This window comes from Pelophylax lessonae, assembly GCF_965119305.1.
Source record: "Pelophylax lessonae genome assembly, chromosome: 3".
NCBI classification, from domain to species: Eukaryota; Metazoa; Chordata; class Amphibia; order Anura; family Ranidae; genus Pelophylax; species Pelophylax lessonae.
The window spans coordinates 291855850-291875266 of record NC_138770.1 but is presented as its reverse complement, the minus strand read 5'-3'; the positions used below and the strand labels follow the sequence as shown (position 1 = coordinate 291875266).

Sequence of the window (19417 nt, the reverse complement as noted above, 5' to 3'; positions counted from 1 at the left end):
ATATTTTTAATACAGCCAATAAAATAATGTGTCAGCATTGATTACACGTAAGCATACTGTAAGCCTTTTTTAATTGACAGATTATTGATTCCCAAAGGAGACCAAAGGGATCATCTAAATCCACTTAGTAATAGTTGTCAGGAATACTGATTAGAGCTGAAGAAGCTACCTGGATGAGTAAGAAAAATGCCTTAAACATTATAGAACAAGACCTTCTTTTGTCGGTATTGTATCTGTTATGTTGGGAAGAGCTGACACAATAATAATAATAATGACAGTATACTTCTATACACTGCAAACAGGGACGGGACAAGGGGCAGGAGGGACATGTCCCTAGGGCGCAGAAGCCCCATATAGAGAAGGGAAGTAAGTGCTGGGAGCTCCAACAGCTCCCTTCTCCCCTCCTCATTGACAAGAGTTAAGCCCCGTACACACGTACCGATCGTCGGCCGAAAATATTCGGCCGACGACCGATCGGCCGATTGTATGCTTGTTAGTATGATGCTTCCGACAGCCGACAGCGCACTTTCGGCCGAAAAGAATCAGTCATGTAGGCATTAAAATTTTTGTTGGCCAACACCAGAATGGCCGATTGTTCGCCAGTCAGTACAGAATTTGGCCGACAATCAGCAGATTTGCAAGACTGGGCATGCTCAGAAAAGAAAAAACACATGGAAAGTTAACCATCACATGACATTACTTCTGCAGTCGGCTGTTGTTGGCCGACAAAATTCGTGTGCAGTCTTTTGCAGTTTTCAATAGACACGACAGCCCTGGACAAAAGACGGCCGATCGTTCGGCCGACGATTGGTACGTGTGTACGGGGCTTAACTGTAGTGTCACTCCTTTCAGCAGGGTTTTTTTTGTCCAGAGAATGGCTGAACTCAGTACCGTTACCTCCGGCAATAGCCCTGTGCTCACCGCTGTCACTTGCCGATTTCCTGTGCCGCCTTCTGTGCTTGCAAGTGACAAAACGCCACTCCTCATACAGAGTGCTCCCTGCATGACTGTCCAGCCTCTTATTAGCCACTCCTCCTGCATGAGGAATGAGTAAGTAGCTAGCAGAGGGGTGGCAATTTTCTTTCCAAATTTCTTTTCACACAGGGACATTTTTCTTTCCAGTGACACCACTGCCTCAAGGCCATTTTTTTTTGTTTTCAGTGACCTCACAGATTCAGGGACATTTTTACTTTTCAGTGACACCACAGATTCAGGGACATTTTTACTTTTCAGTGACACCACTAAGTAAGGGACATTTTTTCTTTTAGTGACACCACCAACCCATAAACATTTTTTACTTCTCTACAATTAGCCCTGTATTTGTGCACCAATTTTAAACGTTTTAGTTTACTGCAGTGCAACACAAATATTGTTACTATTTCATTGCATGTCACAACTATTTTGGCACACACTTATTTTGTCTCTGTCCCCTTCTTCACCCAACAGGGGCATGTGGTGGGGGTCTTTGGATTGGTGGGAGTACCAGGGGGGGGGGGGTAGATTCCCATCATTGCCCTGGGCACTGGATTACCTTTTCCAACAAATATGTTGCTCCCAACCAAATCTCCTACATTTTAGGAACCCTTAATTCTACATATCTTCTAATCTCCAGGAATTTTTACATATTTATTCATAAAAGATATTAATAACTATTTTCCATCAATCAGTGTATGAAAAATATTTAGCATTCATTTTGTGTTCTATTAGTGAATATGCCACAGCAGCATGTAAAATAATATATATGAAAATATTTATATAATATACTCTTTGCAGCGGTAGAAAATAGTGAGATGGGAATGGGACCTAAAACAGAGACATCTGGACTTTTGATATATTTACAATCCACTGTGTGTGTGTATATATATATATATATATTGTATAAAGTGACAATAAGGATATCATAGGCACTTACAGTTAGTATATATTGGTTTTCTAAAAGGCTTTCCTTTGGAGAATACAAACTCAGCAATAATAAGGTTTATCCCAGACACAGGCCATAGTGTAGAAGTCATGAAATTCTGGGACTGACTATGATGCGCTATCATTGTGTGGTTGGCATAACTTTGATTATGATGATCACATGCACTGCAAACAGAAGATAATAAAAAAAAAAACATGATTTACTATGCATTATCCCAAATGTCACTAAAACTGAGGAAGAATGCAAACATTAATGTATGCAGTGCTACCACTAAAAAACAAAAAAACAAAAAAAAACTCTACAAAGCACTAAGTTACATAAACGTACAAAGTTATATAACATAACCATACTAAATGTGAGTACACCCCTCACATTTTTGTAAATATTTTATTATATCTTTTCATGTGACAACACTGAAGAAATAACACTTTGCTACAATGTAAAGTAGTGAGTGCACAGCTTGTATAACAGTGTAAATTTGCTGTCCCCTCAAAATAAAAACACACATCCTTTAATTTCTAAACCGCTGGCAACAAAAGTGAGTACACCCCTAAGTGACAATGTCCAAATTGATCCCAAAGTGTCAATATTTTGTGTGGCCACCATTATTTTACAGCACTGCCTTAACCCTCTTGGGCATGGAGTTCACCAGAGCTTCACAGGTTGCCACTGGAGTTCTCTTCTACTCCCCAATGACGACATCACAGAGCTGGTTGATGTTAGAGACCTTGCGCTCCTCCACTTTCCATTTGAGGATGCCCCATAGATGCTCAATTGGGTTTATGTCTGGAGAGATGCTTGGCCAGTCCATCACCTTTACCCTCAGCTTCCTTAGCAAGGCAGTGGTCATCTTGGAGGTGTGTTTGGGGTCATTATGTTGGAATACTGCCCTGCAGCCCAATCTCCAAAGGAAGAGGATCATGCTCTGCTTCAGTAGGTCACAGTACATGTTGGCATTCATGGTTCCCTCAATGAACTGTAGCTCCCCAGTGCCGGCAGCACTCATGCAGCCCCAGACCATGACACCCCCACCACCATGCTTAACTGTAGGCAAGACACACTTTTCTTTGTACTCCTCACCTGATTGCCGCCACACACGATTGACACCATCTGAACCAAATACCTTTATCTTGGTCTCATTAGACCACAGGACATGGTTCCAGTAATCCATGTCCTTAGTCTGCTTGTGTTCAGCAAACTGTTTACAGGCTTTCTTGTGCATCATCTTTAGAAGAGGTGTCCTTCTGGGACGACAGCTATGCAGACCAATTTGATGCAGTGTGCGACGTATTGTCTGAGCACTGACAGGCTGACCTATGAAATGGATTAGTGCCATTCCCATAAGGGAAAAGGGATTTGGACTGTGTACATAAAGGATGCTGACAAGCTCCCTATATTCTTTACATATACCGCCGATACATCGTGTGAGCCAATAGCTGCCGATCCCAACTGAGGGTGATAGGAAGAATAACTGCAGTCTCAGCTGTTGACTGAGAAGCTGTTTTTTCTCCCCTATCTGGTAAGAGGCTTGCATTGGTCTTTGCACTGGTGGATCTGTATACGTGTGGAGGTGTTCACATTGAGATTAATTTTACATGAGTATATTCCAAAGGCACTTATCTTACATCCGCCGGGTAAGGAGGCATTTCACAAGGTGGAGGGATTTACCATTTGTTCATCACGATATTGATTATATGTTTTAAACTTTTCACCTATTTTTTACATTCTTTCATCACGGAAGTTTAAGAAGAATTTCATTCATTTATTTCTTCACATTTGTGGATTATTTCTGCACATTTGGACTGTTTAATACTTGTATTTTACAGCACACCGTGATTTAATTTGATTAATTTCATCAATTTTTGGTTTTTATATCACATTATTTTGTCAACTAAGTGGTTTTTATATCACCATTGTGTATTATTGTGTGTTTCACCACATACATTTATATACATTTTTTTCATACACTGAAAAGCGCACCAATTACCATTAACACATTATTCGCCATTATTCTGGGAGCAGCTTTCACAGATTAGCGCACTCTTTTTCTTTACATATAGTTGTCCAAATAGTTATACAGAGAAAAGTGCAGTGCTAAAATAGCTGATACAGTCCAAAAACAATGTATCAAAAAGTAATAAAAAAGTGAAAAAAAGTTAATGAATAGTGGTGAGTCCCAAGTGTTGAAAATAAGAGCATAAATGTGGAGCCATCCAAACTTGTACACGTGATCACAGCAGGGAAGGATTCCCACACCAACAAAGTGAATATTGAATGCGCTCACCAGAAGGTATGGAACCAAGTACCATATAGCAAATGGGTCAAAAAGACTTGATGCAATCCATGGATCTCACAATAGATGGCTGTCCCAAAGGATATTTTTCAAAAGGTAGCGATAAACTCTTGGAAGCAGATGGCTAAGTCTCCACTCCCGGATGTGGTATCCATGCCATCTCACAATGCTGACATCCTAAAGTGGTACTACTATTCCGGCATTGATCACTGTTTGCCAACACTTGTAAAGATCAGCCGCTCTGCTCGCACAACTTGCTGTTGGGCTCCTTGATTGAGGTCTAGTTCAGAGTCTATTAAGGAGCCCAACGGCAAGTTGTGTGAGCAGAGCGGCTGATCTTTACAAGTGTTGGCAAACAGCAATCAATGGCAGAATAGTAGTACCACTTTAGGATGTCAGCGTTGTGAGATTGCATGGATACCACATCAGAGAGTGGAGACTTAGCCATCTGCTTCCAAGAGTTTATCGCCACCTTTTGAAACAGCCATCTATTGTGAGATCCTTGGATAACATCAAGTCTGTTTGACCCATTTTCTATATGGTACTTGGGTCCATACCTTCTGGTGAGTGCACTCAATATTCACTTTGTTGGTGTGGGAATCCTTTCCTGTTCTGATCATGTGTACAAGTTTGGATGGCTCCACATTTATGCTCTAATTTTCAACACTTGGGACTCACCACTATTCCCTAACCTTTTTTTACTTTTTGATACACCGTTATTGGACTGTATCAGCTATTTTAGCACTGCACTTTTCTCTGTATAACCATCTCTATGTAGAGCAACAGTTCTTTTTATCAGATCCTCAGAGAATTCTTTGCCATGAGGTGCCATGTTATACTTCCAGTGACCAGTATGAGAGAGTGAAAGCGATAACAACAAATTTAACACCCCTGCTCCCCATTCACACCTGAGACCTTGTAACGCTAATGAGTCACATGACGACGGGGAGGGAAAATGGCTTATTGGGCCACATTTTGACATTGTCACTTAGGGGTGTACTCACTTTTGTGTGTAATGTCCCAAAGCTTCTAACACATCCACAAGATATGAATCTTAAAAAGTGTGCCTAAAACCAAAACATGTTTGTTTTGATTGAACTATTGAATGGTTGGAACTAGCCTTGTCAGGCTTTTACTGCTGTGTGTGCCTGCTGGGGAAATTCACTCTCCTTGTCCTGGTGGTCACCATCATTCGATTCAGGGGAATCTTTTGAATGGGACACAGAAAAAAAAACCTGATTAAGAGATTTTAATCATTCTACACTCTATCAATTATGATAAATTATTTACAAATGCATAAAGTGGTTCAAAAGGTTCCTTTTTTTTCTTTAAAATACCATAGTTAAACATCACACTTACCTGCTTTGTGCAATGGTTTTGCACAGAGCAGCCCAAATCTTCCTTTTCTTGGGTCCCCCTGGCAGCACTTCTGAACCCTTCCCCTTGCCGAGTGCCCCCATAGCAAGCTGCTTGCCTTTGGGGTACTTGTGTGTGCTCACTTCCAAGCCACCTCCTCTGAGTGTTAATGGAGCACACAGAATGTTTCTCAGTCTCACCTCCTGCTCCCTCCTCAGTGGCTGAGAGTGACAGCAGTGGGAGAAAATGGCTCCCACTGCTGTGTCTCAGCCAATAAGAAGGGAGAGACCCAAGAGAGTCTTGACTCTTGTGCACATCGCTGGATTGAAATTGATAAGTATGGGGGGGGGGGGGGTGAATAGAATGCATGAAGGCAAAAAACATTCACCTTTTACTACAACCTTAAATGTAATTAAGTTTTCCATCTAAGATATATATTTGCAAAAAAGTTTCTGGAGCCGTTTCAGTACCTATAGAGTACTAACATGTTTACTTTAAGGACAGTAAGACAATACAAGCTACTTTACTTAAATAAATAAAAGTAATCACACCTGAAAACATCAGTCTCATTGTACCATGGTTGCTGCTGTACCAGGAAAAATGCACTTGTCTGTATAACAATGGTAAATATGGTATGCAAAGTCACTGATGGCAGCAAGGAAGGAGACATCAGGCTCATTGCAGGTCTGTATGGAGCTAGCTTTGGAGCAGGACCAGTTAAACTCACTGTAAAACAAACCAAAACATTTTAGAAAATTATATATATTTCTGTATTCAAATGTATGGATTGTCAAGCATGTGATGTGATTTTTTTTCATTGTTTACCAATTGTATTACTGTACGTTTCACATGAAAGAGTATAGCTTAAGCCATTGCAAACCAGCAGTTATGATTTCTAGTAGCATTGAGGTCCTATATAATCTAACTTCATAATATATAATATAATATAATATAATAATGTTCAGGCATTTTAGTAGTCTGAAGTGCAAACAAATTGAATAAATTGAATATTAAGTACCGTAGTTCATTGAAAATTAATAACAACCAGGGGACTTAATGATTGAAATGATGAAGCAATTTTGCTGTAGGGTTAAATGCAAGTTCATTGTCTTGAGTAAACATTGTGCTATGCAAATGCAAGTTTATGGACAAATCTACCGAATGTCAAACAGAATGCATAAGGAACAAAATAAGAAGCATTGAAGTAGAGTGAAGAGCAGAAGTATTATGGCTTCATTCTGTAGGATAACAAATGATTACCAAGGCAGAATAGCATTTATCACCTGTTATGTCTATGTAAGCCTGCTCTGAGTCATCTAGCATTTTTGTGGGAACAGGACCTAACTATGGAAACATGACTAATTCACATGTGCTTAAATTCACATAATATTTTTTAATCTTGATTTTACACGAATACATTATCCAGAGAAATTCTTCAAACCTGTGCATCATAATCTAACATCAATTAGAGAAAAAAAGGTCTCCAAAATTGAAAGGTGAGCTATGAAGATTATATTTTGTCTATGCAAATGATGCATTTATTGGAAATGCCTCCTTATGTTTTTACCCATTTTAACTAAACTTATGTCGATAACCCCTCAAAAAAGATACATACATTTCAATTCACAAAGCTTTTCACAGGGATATGTGACTGCAATTTCCAAATGTTATAAAATTCAACAACAAAAAAATAGCTGCCTTTTTTGAAAATAAGAATCTTTATTCTACTGTGTTACCTGAAGGCTAAAAATATATTTGCTGCTAAACCAGTGTTTCTCAACCTTTTTTCAGTCAGGACGCCCTTAAAAATTATACACACTCAGGGCACCCCAAAAAACTAAACTAATAGTTTTACATGATGCAACAGCATTCACACACATAGGACTCTCGACATTAGAGGTGATTTATTCTTACAAAACAAATACACCTTTGCACACTGGTAGTGGTACTTACTAGTATTTCAATGTTTATCTTTTCCCTCAGTTTCTCTCCATTGCCTAACTTATGTGACTCCAGTGCTTACAGAGAGGAGCAGAGGAGGGGTTAACAAGAACACTGTGTAATGGAGCACAATGAAAACCTGTGGCTTTGTGTAACTTAAAGGCAGGCTTGATCCAACCACAAGTTTCAGTCCTATGGGAAAGCCTAATTGTAACTAGTGCTTTAGTAATTTTTGCATTAAATTACTGAATCCTCATGTTTTCAGGCTTCACATTCACATTAAATCTCTCACTGCTACTGCAGCTTTGATCTAGAGGAAGACACAACAACCACCAAGAGTTCAATCAATTTATTTTCCCAAATATTATAACTATTTTGTTAACGCCTAACTTCATGTTTACTTTAAGACTTTAAGTTTAAACAGTTCACTTGGGCCAAGGTGGCCCAAAAAACTATTTCCTTAAAGTGTCACTAAACCCACATCAAAAAAACTCTCAATGAATGTTTTACATGCTGTTCATAAGACAACAAAAAGGGTTTGCACCACTCAAGGCAGACCATAAAAAGTTACACCACCATAGGTGGAACCAGGTAGCTGTCTTTAAAGTGCTAGGGTCCGCAACCATGGAGTGGAGACCAAATAGAGCGAAGGCAGTGGCACATCCAGCTTAAAATCTTGATGTTTATTTATAAATCCATGGGAAGAAATGACATGACATGCACTCACAGTTTAAAGAACAATTCAACAGACACATTTCACACACCTGTGCTTAGTCATTGCAATCCAGAGCAAAATTGAGCTGTGCCAAGTTCTGCTAAATAGAGATGGGCCGAAAAACCCCCAGTTAGGTTTGAGACAGAACTTTCAAACATTGCAAAAGTTCAGAGCTGAACATTGAACTATATTAAAGTCTATAGGACCCAAACTGGAAGAATCAAAGACCATTTTGAAGGCTTATATGCAAGTCATTGGGCATACAAAGGTGTATCAGTTATGTATCAGTTATGGATATTTTTTAACTGATTCATGACAAATGTTCCCATATATGTGTAATAATATCTCTCACCCACAGGTGGTTTAGTGAGCTTTGACATCATGTGTAAAGATGGCTGCTGCATATCCAATTGACCATGTGGTTGTGGGGGGAAAGTGAAATCATGTGTTGCTGACCTCACTCACAAAATGACCTGTGAGTGGTCAAAAAAAGTGGTCAAATGAATGATTACATCCTGTGGGTGGTCTCTGGTATACAGGACTATAAAAAGGGTCCATAGCATGAAGAAAAGTCTGTTTTTTGGAGCTGTGGAAAGACCAAACATGCAACCAGGATTTCTTACTGCCCTCTTTCACATATTGAGTGCAAGCTGTTGCCAGAGTTAAGTATTATTTGACCTTTCAGCAGCTCAATTGCATAATAGGCAAGTTCTGGCCAGTTGTCTATCCTTAAGACCCAGTAACCCAATGGATCATTGACTGGAAAGCTCTCTTTATCTTTCTTCGCCCCTAGATAATCTTCTACCATTTGATGCAGACACTGCCAATGGGATATGAAAGCTGACAGTCCTGGGTGCCGAGGACTCAAAAAAATGCATCAACTGAGGCAGCGCCTTCTCCACTGCTCCTCATTTGACCAACAGAAGCCTCAAAACTAGCTTTTCCATGAGACTGTAACCTACGAGGTCTGGAAAGGCATTACATAAACTCCTCTTTAAGGTGTCCTCAAGATATTTCATCCTCTGCTCCCTCTGTGGAGACAGATCGAGTTCCCAGACTTTTCCCTTGTAAGCGTGATCAAGGAGGATTGCCAACCAATAATGATCTTTCTCTTTGATGCCACGAATTCTAGGGTCCTTTCAAAGGCCTTGAAGAATAAGGGAGTCCATGCACCGCAAGTTTGCGGAGGCATGAGAAGCAGATTCCCCAGGATTACTGAGGATTACAGTATCTGGAACTGCATCCTCCCAGCCACGTACTACTCCCAAGTTCCGGGGACAGAAAACCATCTCTTAAGGTTTGATGCATGTCTTCCTCTGCTTCAAATCTCCCTCTTCACTCTCCTCTTGTGTGTTCTGTGCCGTCACAAGAATAGTGTGGGCCTAAAGAGGAAAGGAAGTCCTCCTCTTCCTTCCGCTGTTCAACACAACAGGGATTGTGTCACTGATGCATGCATTGTCATGGCTCACCATCCTGGTCTCCTCCTTAAATGGTGACAGTACAGTGCATCCATCCTTTATCAGCAGCCATTGGAGTGGGGGAAAAAAAGCCAAGCCGCCCATGAGCAGTTGTGCCATACTCATACAGGTACTCATTGACAGCCCCCTACAGCATGTGCAGCCGCTGGAGCATAACCAAAGTTGAGTTCCACCTGGTGGGCATATCACAAATCAGGCTGTTTACAGGCAGGTGAAATTTCTGCTGAATTTAAGTCAACCAAGCACTGGCTGTGTATGACCGCCTGAAATGGCTACAGACTCATCTGGCCTGCTTTAGAAGATCTTTTATTCCTAGGTACCAGTTTAAGAAACGCTGCACCACAAAATTGAGGGCATGTGCTGGGCATGGCACGGGTCAACTTTCCCTGTCTAAGAGGGCACAGAAGGTTAGAGCCATTATCGCACACCACTATTCCTGGCTTAAGGTGGCAGAGTGTGAATCACCTCTAGGCCTGCCCCTGCAGAGCTGAAAGAATCTCTGCTCTGGTGTGGCTCCTGTCCTCTAGACATACCAGCTGAAACACTACATGGCATCTTTAAGGCCTGGCTCATTAAATAGCCCCTTGAACGCTTAAGGGGTACTGGTAGTTCATAGGACAATTCAGCAGAGGAGGGCATGGAGGAGGGGGTTGAGCTGACAAATATTGCATCATCACCACCAACTGTACGTAGACTAGGTGACAAAACAAACTGAAGCTCTAAGCCTGTCCTGCATCATTCATAGTTGCAAGCAGAATTACCCATATAGCATCCCTGACCATGCTTGCTGGACCATGTGTCAGCAGTAACATGGACCTTTCTGCTGACTGCCTTGCCCAACCATGCCACAACTTTGCCTCCCACATGATGCTATAGAGCTGGAATGGCCTTACGTGCAAAGAAATAGCAACCAGGGAACTTGCCATTGTGGTATAGCACATTCTGCAAATTCACAGAAGGGGGCAGAATCCATCAGACAGAAAGGCAGGAATTGTAAAGCCAGCAGCTTGGACAAGCTTGAATTTAGGTGCTGGGCCTGTAGGTGGCAGTGACTGTGTATTTCTTTTTCGCTGCAGAAGCTGGGGCAGAGAAAATTGCAAGCTATACTCTACAGCTGGTGGTGTGCTGCTGGCAGACATGTTGCAAGGACCTATGACACCCTTCGCTATACCATCATCCCTGTCAGTGAAATCTGCTGAGAGGTCATGAGATATAGCAGGGGTAGACCTGAAAGATGAGGAGGAGAAGAATTTCATCTTACCAACAGGCAGAGTGGTGGGGGGTTAAATGCCTTGTCAAGCACGTGGTACACAAATGGCTGGTGTTTTTGCCACATTTGATTTGCTTGAGGAAAAGTTTGCAATTTTCAACAGTACAATTAGCTGCACATGTCCTAAAAAAGGCCCAGACAGCTGAGCTGTGGGAAGTGGGCTGGGAGATAACAGCTTCCCAATCTGATGGAATAGGGTGGCTGCTCTCTACTCTTCCATGATGGCTGCCTCTGGAGGACATCCTGCCTCATTAGTATTATGCCTCACCCTCACTTTCCTCCTCTGCTCTATCCAGCACTCAAGTCATGTCAGTGACCTCTTCATCATCATCCCCATCCATTCTCATCATCACTGGAGCCAACTTGGCAATATGCTATAGCAACATGGCTGCCAATTTGTTGTTTATCAGTGTTCTCCCATCTCTTTAAGCTCATGTTCCTCTACCCCAAAACCAACAGAAACAAGTGATGCATGTGCATTGTTAAGGAGCAAGTGGCTGATCCTGTGTTCAAATAACTCAGTTGACCCCTCCATGCATGATGCTGGCCTATGGCAGAAGTAGCTTTGGACAAGGAGGCAGAATAAGCCACTCTGGCAGCTGTGGTGGACGAGGATGAGGATAGTTTAGTAAGCCAGTCCACTACCTCCTCTGCATGCTGTGGCTGGATAGCATGGGCAACATCATTAAACAGAGAAAATGGTGCCCTGCCTGAGGAAGGACCACATCCACCTTTGTCTGTGGACACATACACTGCTGGCCCCCTCACAGTGGCATTGGAACATCTGCCTCTCCTTGTTGTCCTCCCAGATTTGATGGGGGGGCTTATTACCAAAATGTAATAGAGACGGCGAAATGTGTAATTGGATGCGCTTTAATCAATGGAAAGCGCTGTTTGGTGCACTTTAACTTGAAGACTGCTGCTGATAGAAATGTCAAAACTATATAAAAAAGAAAATAAAAATGCAATGAAAAGATTCCTGCTCTATCTATATCCATTTAAATATTGCACTGCAAATGGCTCCTCTCTGAAGGATTTTTTTATAGTGTGGGGTGGGTCTATGAGCAATGAGCCATGATTGAGCAAAGTCATCATGACTTTCTCCAATCATGGCTCTGACAGTGCTCTGTGCCCTGGTTTGGGAAAGCCTTCATTGTTTCAGTCAATCAGGGCTTAGAATGCCCTGTGGGGTGCGCAGTGCATTGTGGGGCATTTGGCGGCCCAACAAATGGTCGCACGCCCTGAATGGGTGAACAGCCATTGTTCAAGTCAAACTTTTGCTCAGCCCGAACAGTTCACCCAACACTACCACTTAGCCGTTTACAAAAAGCCCTGCATTTTATTAATGAATACATTATGCGGGAGAGGCAGGCCAAAAGAGGCTTGATTTTGTTTCAGCAGCAAAGGGGAAGTCCCTGACGGAACACAGTGCTTTGTTCTGGATGAAGCTGATGCTACTGCCAGTGCTGTACTCTGGTTAAAGCTGGCAGCACTAACAGCAGTTGTATCATGTTTTTTTCTCCCATTGTTCCTGTTTGGTCTGAAAAATGTACCATTTTGAAGTGTACAAATATCTGTTACTTTTGACAGAAACCTTGTGCGCTGACAAGTTTGTGTTCTCTGCGTGTACAAAAAAAGGGTTAAGGAGATCCGGAGGGGGGGGGGGGGGGTTGTGCAGATGAGGGGATGTCTGTGTTTTCTTGTAATCCATCAAAAATTATGTAGGCAAGGCTGATACTTTTTTCATAGGTATGCAGAGCTGTGTTGTCTTTACAAAGAGGAAGTTAGTATCACACTATATTTTTGGCACATTACCAGTGGTTTTTATGTATTTGCAGTAGGTTTAAACAGACACAGTATGGGGAATTGCACATGTTTTCCAGAGATGTATTAATATGTTTTTTTTTTTTTTTTTTGCCTTTATATACACTTCAACTATGTAAAAGCAATAATTGCTATGTCCTCTTGCCACAGGTAACCCACCTTTTTATCAGCCAAACATTATAGTTGTGTCAGCTAAACTTTACTTTTAGAGCATAAACTTTTAGAGCATAAACATTTCAATAAAAGGGTCATTTAAACACACTGCACAGGCAGAGGGGAACTTTGCAGAACCACAACCCATATTGGACAATCTGCTCCAAGTCCATACAGATACTCTTAACACAATGCTTAAGAAGAGGACATTCCTGGATCTACCCTCGCTGCTGGTACTTTCTTCAGTACTGTACACTTTGCCTTGAGAGCACAATCTGGTTACTCACAAGTAAAAAGTATTTCAACTGGCCCTATTACATCAGATTTAGCTCATTCGGATTACCCCAAGTAGCCAAGGTCTGGGAATACACAAAAGACCTGTCCCAAAATGTAAATGAAATCTTCCTAAACTGCCTGGTTGCATGTCCTGATTATGAAAAGGCATTCTAACTACAGTCCAAGATATATACCCTATATACACTGATCAACCATAAACTTGCGATGACCTACCTAATATTGACTCATCGTATCCCACTGAAAGATGTTACTGCCAACAGGGAATACTGTTTCTATGAAGAGGTGTATATGTCTGCTACAATGCTTAGGCAGAACATTGCCCAAATCCTCACAGTCGACTTGCATTCTTCTTATACTGAATCCCGGTGTCATCTCTTCCTTAGGTACGCAATGCACATGCACCTAGCCATCTACATAATGTAAAATAAAATGCAATTCACCAGACCAGGCCACTTTTTTCCACTTCTCTGTGGTCCAGTACTGGTGCTCCCATGCCCAATAAAAGGGCTTTTGGGTGCGGACATGGGTTAGCTTGGACACCACAATCAACCTGGAGCTATGCAGTCCCATACACAACAAACTACAATACTTATTTTTTTCCGCTTTCAACAAATCAACTTCATAGACATTAGACAACATATTTACTTGCTGCCTAATATATCTCATTGCCTTTCAGATGCCATTGTGATGAGATGATCAATGTTCTTCTCATTACCTGTTAGTGATCTTAATGTTATGGCTAATCGGTTTATAGTCCTGTGAAAAAGGTTCTTTAAACATTACAAAACAGTTCTAAAATGTTTACTCCATAATAGCAAGTTCTGTTAAAAACAAAAAACTTACTTGTTAACATAACTGTGACAGAAATTGCTATGTCCTGCATTAAATAGTGGTAATTTCCTAGTAAAGTTTTTTTCTGAGAAAAGAAAAAAAAATAATTTTGTCAGTTCCCCTAATGTAAACATCATGTCAAGAAGATAGTCATAGGGTAGTATCATTTTAAACAACCAAGATTGGGATATTTAAAACAGGATTGAAGCTTTTTTTTTTTTTTTTATGTTTTATTGAAGGCAACATTTTGCAAAACCACACACTTTTCCCAACAGATTTCCCATTTGCTGCACAGGCTCAGTGCAAGACCACATGTTTTATCTCTTTGGCGGTACAGCTTAGAGGTCATAGGCTTTTCACCACGCCCTCTTAAGCTGGTCGTAGGTGGCTATCTTTTTTTCCATTCAGCCAGCAGGCTGAACAAAAAATGAAAACAAGTTAAACTATTCACAGCGAGGTGGATAGAGAAAAAATCTCTGTGGGGCATCTGCTGTCAGAATACAAACTGATCAGTGACTGCAGTTGCTGATCAACAAAAGTTTTCTAGCTTGTCTGTTCTACAGAATTCAATTTAACAATCAACTTCTGTTAAACAGGGACGGCCACATGCAGATCAAAATATGGCTGGTCCCTGTTGAAATGGCCAAATTTTGATCCATCTATTGCCTGCTTTAGTGTGTCCTTATGCTTCTATTTTTGCATAAAGAGCAGAGACTATAACTGCACAGAACACTGATTCATCCCAGTTCTGCCCTGTGCTCTTCTGTCTCATTTAATAGACAGCTGCATTAAGTAAAGTAAGAAAAAAAAAGTTTAGAAAACAGTAGACGTCAGGGAGGATAACGGTGTAAGTAGAACTGCCCTTTTACATGCTGGATTACTGACAAATCATCTCACCTCCTAATAATGCTGAGAAAGTAGATAAAAAAAACTCTGAAAGATGACATGTATGACATGTGGATAATCAGGACTGCTGTTAGAAATGGGGCCCTGTAGTCTACCTTACAGGGACCCCACGAATCCTAAAAGTTATCGATCACTTACTGGGTTCAAGAGGTTGATAAATATGACATCCAACCCCCCCCCCCCCCCAATCTTGAAAGATCCTCCGATGTGACCACAGCAGCCAGTGGGAAGGACAAGAGGGGAAGCTGTCAGTGCGGGGAAAAAGGGGCACACAAGGAGGTCTGGGCAGAAGGGGGAATCAGATCGTGCAGCAGGGGGTGCAATTACTAGAATCGAGCTCTCTGTCTGATTCACCTTACAGCAGCTGAGAGATAGCTTTTCTTCCTCTCCCTTCTTCCAGTTTTCAGCTGCTTCAACTTTTGCCACAAAGGGGATCAGTTCCAGTAATTGCCCTCCCCCTTGCACTGATCATCCCCTCCTGTCCACAATTGTATTCCCCCCTGGTGCCCAGGCCACGCTGCTAAACTGATGGGGCCTGGGGATATCTGTTGTACCCCCTTATCAGCAGCCTTGTGCATAATATAAATTATTATACTATTTTTACTTTCATTTTCATACTATTTGCTTAAAAAAAAAAAAAGTTACTTTAGTTCTGCTTTAGATAACTTTACTGACTATGCAATAAATGCACTAACTGTACTATGTTTTTTCTTTTTTTTTTTCTTTTTTAAATAATGCTTACTTTTTAGCTGCTCATTTTATTACATTGAATGCACGGCCCCAAAACTCACAAACTAACACTCAGCGTCGTTCCCTACCTACACATGAGCAGTCTTGACTCTCTAGCAGCTCAGTGCTCTTGAGAGTCCAGGGCCCCTCATCCAACAATTGGTACATGCTGGCATCTGCAGGACAGAAAGGGAAAGGCAACAAAATAGGCAGCTAAAAAAGTAGACGTGTTTTTGGCAGTCAATAAAGGTGAACTAATCCTTTAAAGGTTTAAAGGTAGATCGATTAAGTATAGCTTATTAAAAAATGTATAAACTTGTTCTTACTTTACTGACACCCCCCCCCCCCCTTATCTATTTCCGATGTAAAAAACAAGAGAAAACAAATACATAAAAAGAGGTTTTATTTCATGAAAACAATAAGTACGTTTAAAGATGTAGGCAGCTGTTTGTATATGCAAAGTCAAACTTTAGGCATTTTAAATGACTTCTTGTCCTAATATAAGGTCTCTTACGGGAAAAGTTAAGATTTACCTATACATTAAGCTAGAGGAACTTTTGACCCTGTTGACATGCAGTTTTTGTTTATTTCTGCTTATGCATTCTATTTTTAGTCAGAACTGCCCAGGTTTGTGATAGGTTGACATTGCTGATATGTGGGCTGTTAGTAATATAGCAAGGCTTCTTTTCACGGCTCCCTCGCTATGAAAAAAGAAACCCATATGCCTTGTGTGCTGTTTTGGGAAATTGGGGTACCCTGTTTATTATACTCTTCAAATTATAATGCAAATATGTACAAAATTATCTGACATAAAATGAAATGTCACAGTTCGTAATCATTGCGAGAATCCAAAATGCAAAATTTACTCATGGTTACTTAAATATATTTTATATTACTAGTTAATATTCCTCAGAAATACGTGAAAACTGAAACCCTGCGAGCAGCCAAAACAAATATTATTATTATTATGCAGGATTTATATAGCGCCAACAGTTTGCGCAGCGCTTTACAGTGTGATATAGCTTATTGTTGCAAGCACTCCACTATCTCATAAGTGTGATCACAATACATAACTCGATAGTGCTAAAATCTTTCTTTAAAATGTATTAATAAAAAGCGATAAACTACTCACATGTTGAGGGTGCTGTAATTCCCCCAATCTATAAACAGCAATCCAGCATAAAAATTACGTATCATGGTGGTATAGTGAGGCAATTGCCAGCCTAAGATCCGCTGCATCAAACTGCAGTCGCTCAGGGAGTGCAGTGTTCCGTCCGTGCCCCTCCCCTACACGTGACAACACAGGGGGATATCCCCCTGAGGAAGACACGAGGTCCCTGTGTCGTCACACGTAGGGGAGGGGCACGGACGGAACACTGCACTCACTGGGCGACGGCAGGTGGATGCAGCAGATCTTAAGCTGCACTTACAGCATCCTCAACATGTGAGTAGTTTATCGCTTTTAGTAATACATTTTAAAGAAAGATTTCAGCACTTCTTTTCCTTTTTATGTACATCACTACCACTGTACACCAGAGAAAGTTATCCCTTATAGAGGATACCCACCTGGGGGGGATTGAAAATATCTGATCCTAGCCTAGGAAGGCATTAAGTGTTTTATGACCGAGCTTAACCGCAAGGTCACATGCATTGAGGTGAAGATCCAACCATAAGAAGGTATACATTTGGGGTGCTATTTTCACTGAGGCACCTATTGAAGCACATCGTCACTTTGGAGCATCCATCTGTGGCTCTAATTTGCATGTTTACAGCAATATTGGCACTTTTGAAGAGTTTATTCATTGTAGCAGCACTTTATATTTATTTGGATTTTTCTTCACTATACATCATGGACTTTTGAGCACAGATACATTTCTATAACGCATTTGATTATTTATTCACTTTTTTTTTGTGGTATAGCACTGTTCTATTTATATATGTGAGATATATTGTATTATTTTATTACATTTATTGCGCAGCACTTGTTTTAGATGTGTTGCCTCAGAAATACGTGTTCACATTGCCACATGCTACAGAATATATTAATGTCTTACCCAAAACAGGAGCAGCATGCAGACGAGCTCAACCAAAGTATATATAATAAGGTATTTAAACAAGCATATTGAACTGACAAGTGTATTTCTTCCTTCTCTGTGTATTAGAAGTAAAAAAAAAAAAAAACAAATGTTAACAAACATAAACAAACAGGGGTATATCTTTATAGCAAACCATTTTTTCTTCTTGTAAGTGAAAAGTATAGATCAAAACAATAGGAAATTATTAAAGTTTTTGTTTTAAAATTGATGTTGCTATTGCACTAGGTTACACAAAAAGTGTCACTATCTTTGGTTTACATCTTTACCTTAATATACTATTTTGGGAGTCTTTATGCCTGGGTAGATGACAGTGCTTTTAACTTAGAAACAGATTTTAGTACTGTGTAGGAGAAAGGTGAAGCTGCCAGTGGTAAGAAGAAAAAGTCGAAGTAGAACACAATGAGAGAATATGGCCTCCCCATGTTAAATGTCCCCGATTTCAGGCACACTGGGCTTTTTCTTTTTTTCACACCACAGCACATTTAAGACACTGTATTATTGTTATACAGGACGTTATAATACAATTCAATACAAAAGGGTTCAGAGGGCCCTACCCATATGAGCTTACAATATAAAAGGGAGAGGCAAGTGTTACAAAAAGGTATATGTGTGTTGAGCTGATGGAGAAAAAAGTACAGTTTATTAGGTGGAGGTGGGATAGGCCTCCCTCAAGAGGGAAGTTTTCATGGAAAGAGTATGAGATTACCCTACAGATTAGGGTAAGAAGATCTTGAAGAAGGAAGTAGGCGGAGTCCTCAAGCGCAGACATGTCTGGCTGATGCTCCACTCCTAGGGGACAGAAAACCACATACAGCAGCGGCTGCCCGCTGAATATTCGCTCAGTTTTTACAGCGTTAATACAGGGAACTGTGCTGTACATAAATATATGGTTTACAGCAGGTCTCAGACTAAATTTAAGTCCAAAGGTGGCAAGGAAGTGCTGTCCAGAGCCTCAATTAAAATGGCGTCGGCTCCCTCTCCCTCAGCCACCTCAGAATCACCTCACAGCGCTGACACAGCAGTGAAACTATTCCCTCCTCTCCTCACATATCAAACTGAAACAGTCCACAGTACCTCAGTTTCACAGGATGAAAAGGGCATTGAGTCAGTCTCTCCCAATACAGTATCACATATTGAACGTATGTTTCAAAAGGCACTTAAACAGACTTCTTACCATATTACTAATAGCCTGACTAAAGAGATAAGGGAGCTGGGCACACGCATTGCTAATCTTGAAAACAAGGATAGAGGATGTTGAGAATTTTACACAGGACCAAAATACAGAAATTGAGAATCTTAAAGAGGAAAACTTAGTACTTCAGTCTTGCCTAGAAGATTTTGAAAACAGGGCAAGACGCTCCAATTTGCGCTTAAGAGGCATTCCTTGATCCAAAACTGACTTACAAGCAACAATGTTAGCCTTGTTTCAGGAATTACAACCTGCTATTCCAGTCGAACGCCTGGAAATGGACAGAGTCCATTGCGCCTTATCTCCTAAAAAATCAGAAGGTCCACCCAGAGACATCATCAATAAATTCCATTATTACCGTACAAAGGAACAGCTCGTATCAGCTGCTAGAGAAAAAGGATCCTTAAATTTTCAGGGT

At 40.8% G+C, this 19417-nt stretch overlaps 1 protein-coding gene across 1 annotated transcript in view; it reads right to left on the bottom strand.

The window, feature by feature from the left end:
• Positions 1 to 19417, bottom strand: part of LOC309551109 (putative cation-transporting ATPase 13A5) — a 252741-nt gene that overhangs the window by 21550 nt on the left and 211774 nt on the right. The window contains exons 24-27 of the mRNA XM_082251555.1: positions 17769 to 17865; positions 14092 to 14164; positions 6122 to 6296; positions 1913 to 2085 (exon numbers count right to left, since the gene is read on the bottom strand). Coding sequence (XP_082107681.1) covers positions 1913 to 2085; positions 6122 to 6296; positions 14092 to 14164; positions 17769 to 17865 — 518 coding nt within the window. The remainder of the gene's footprint in view (positions 1 to 1912; positions 2086 to 6121; positions 6297 to 14091; positions 14165 to 17768; positions 17866 to 19417) is intronic.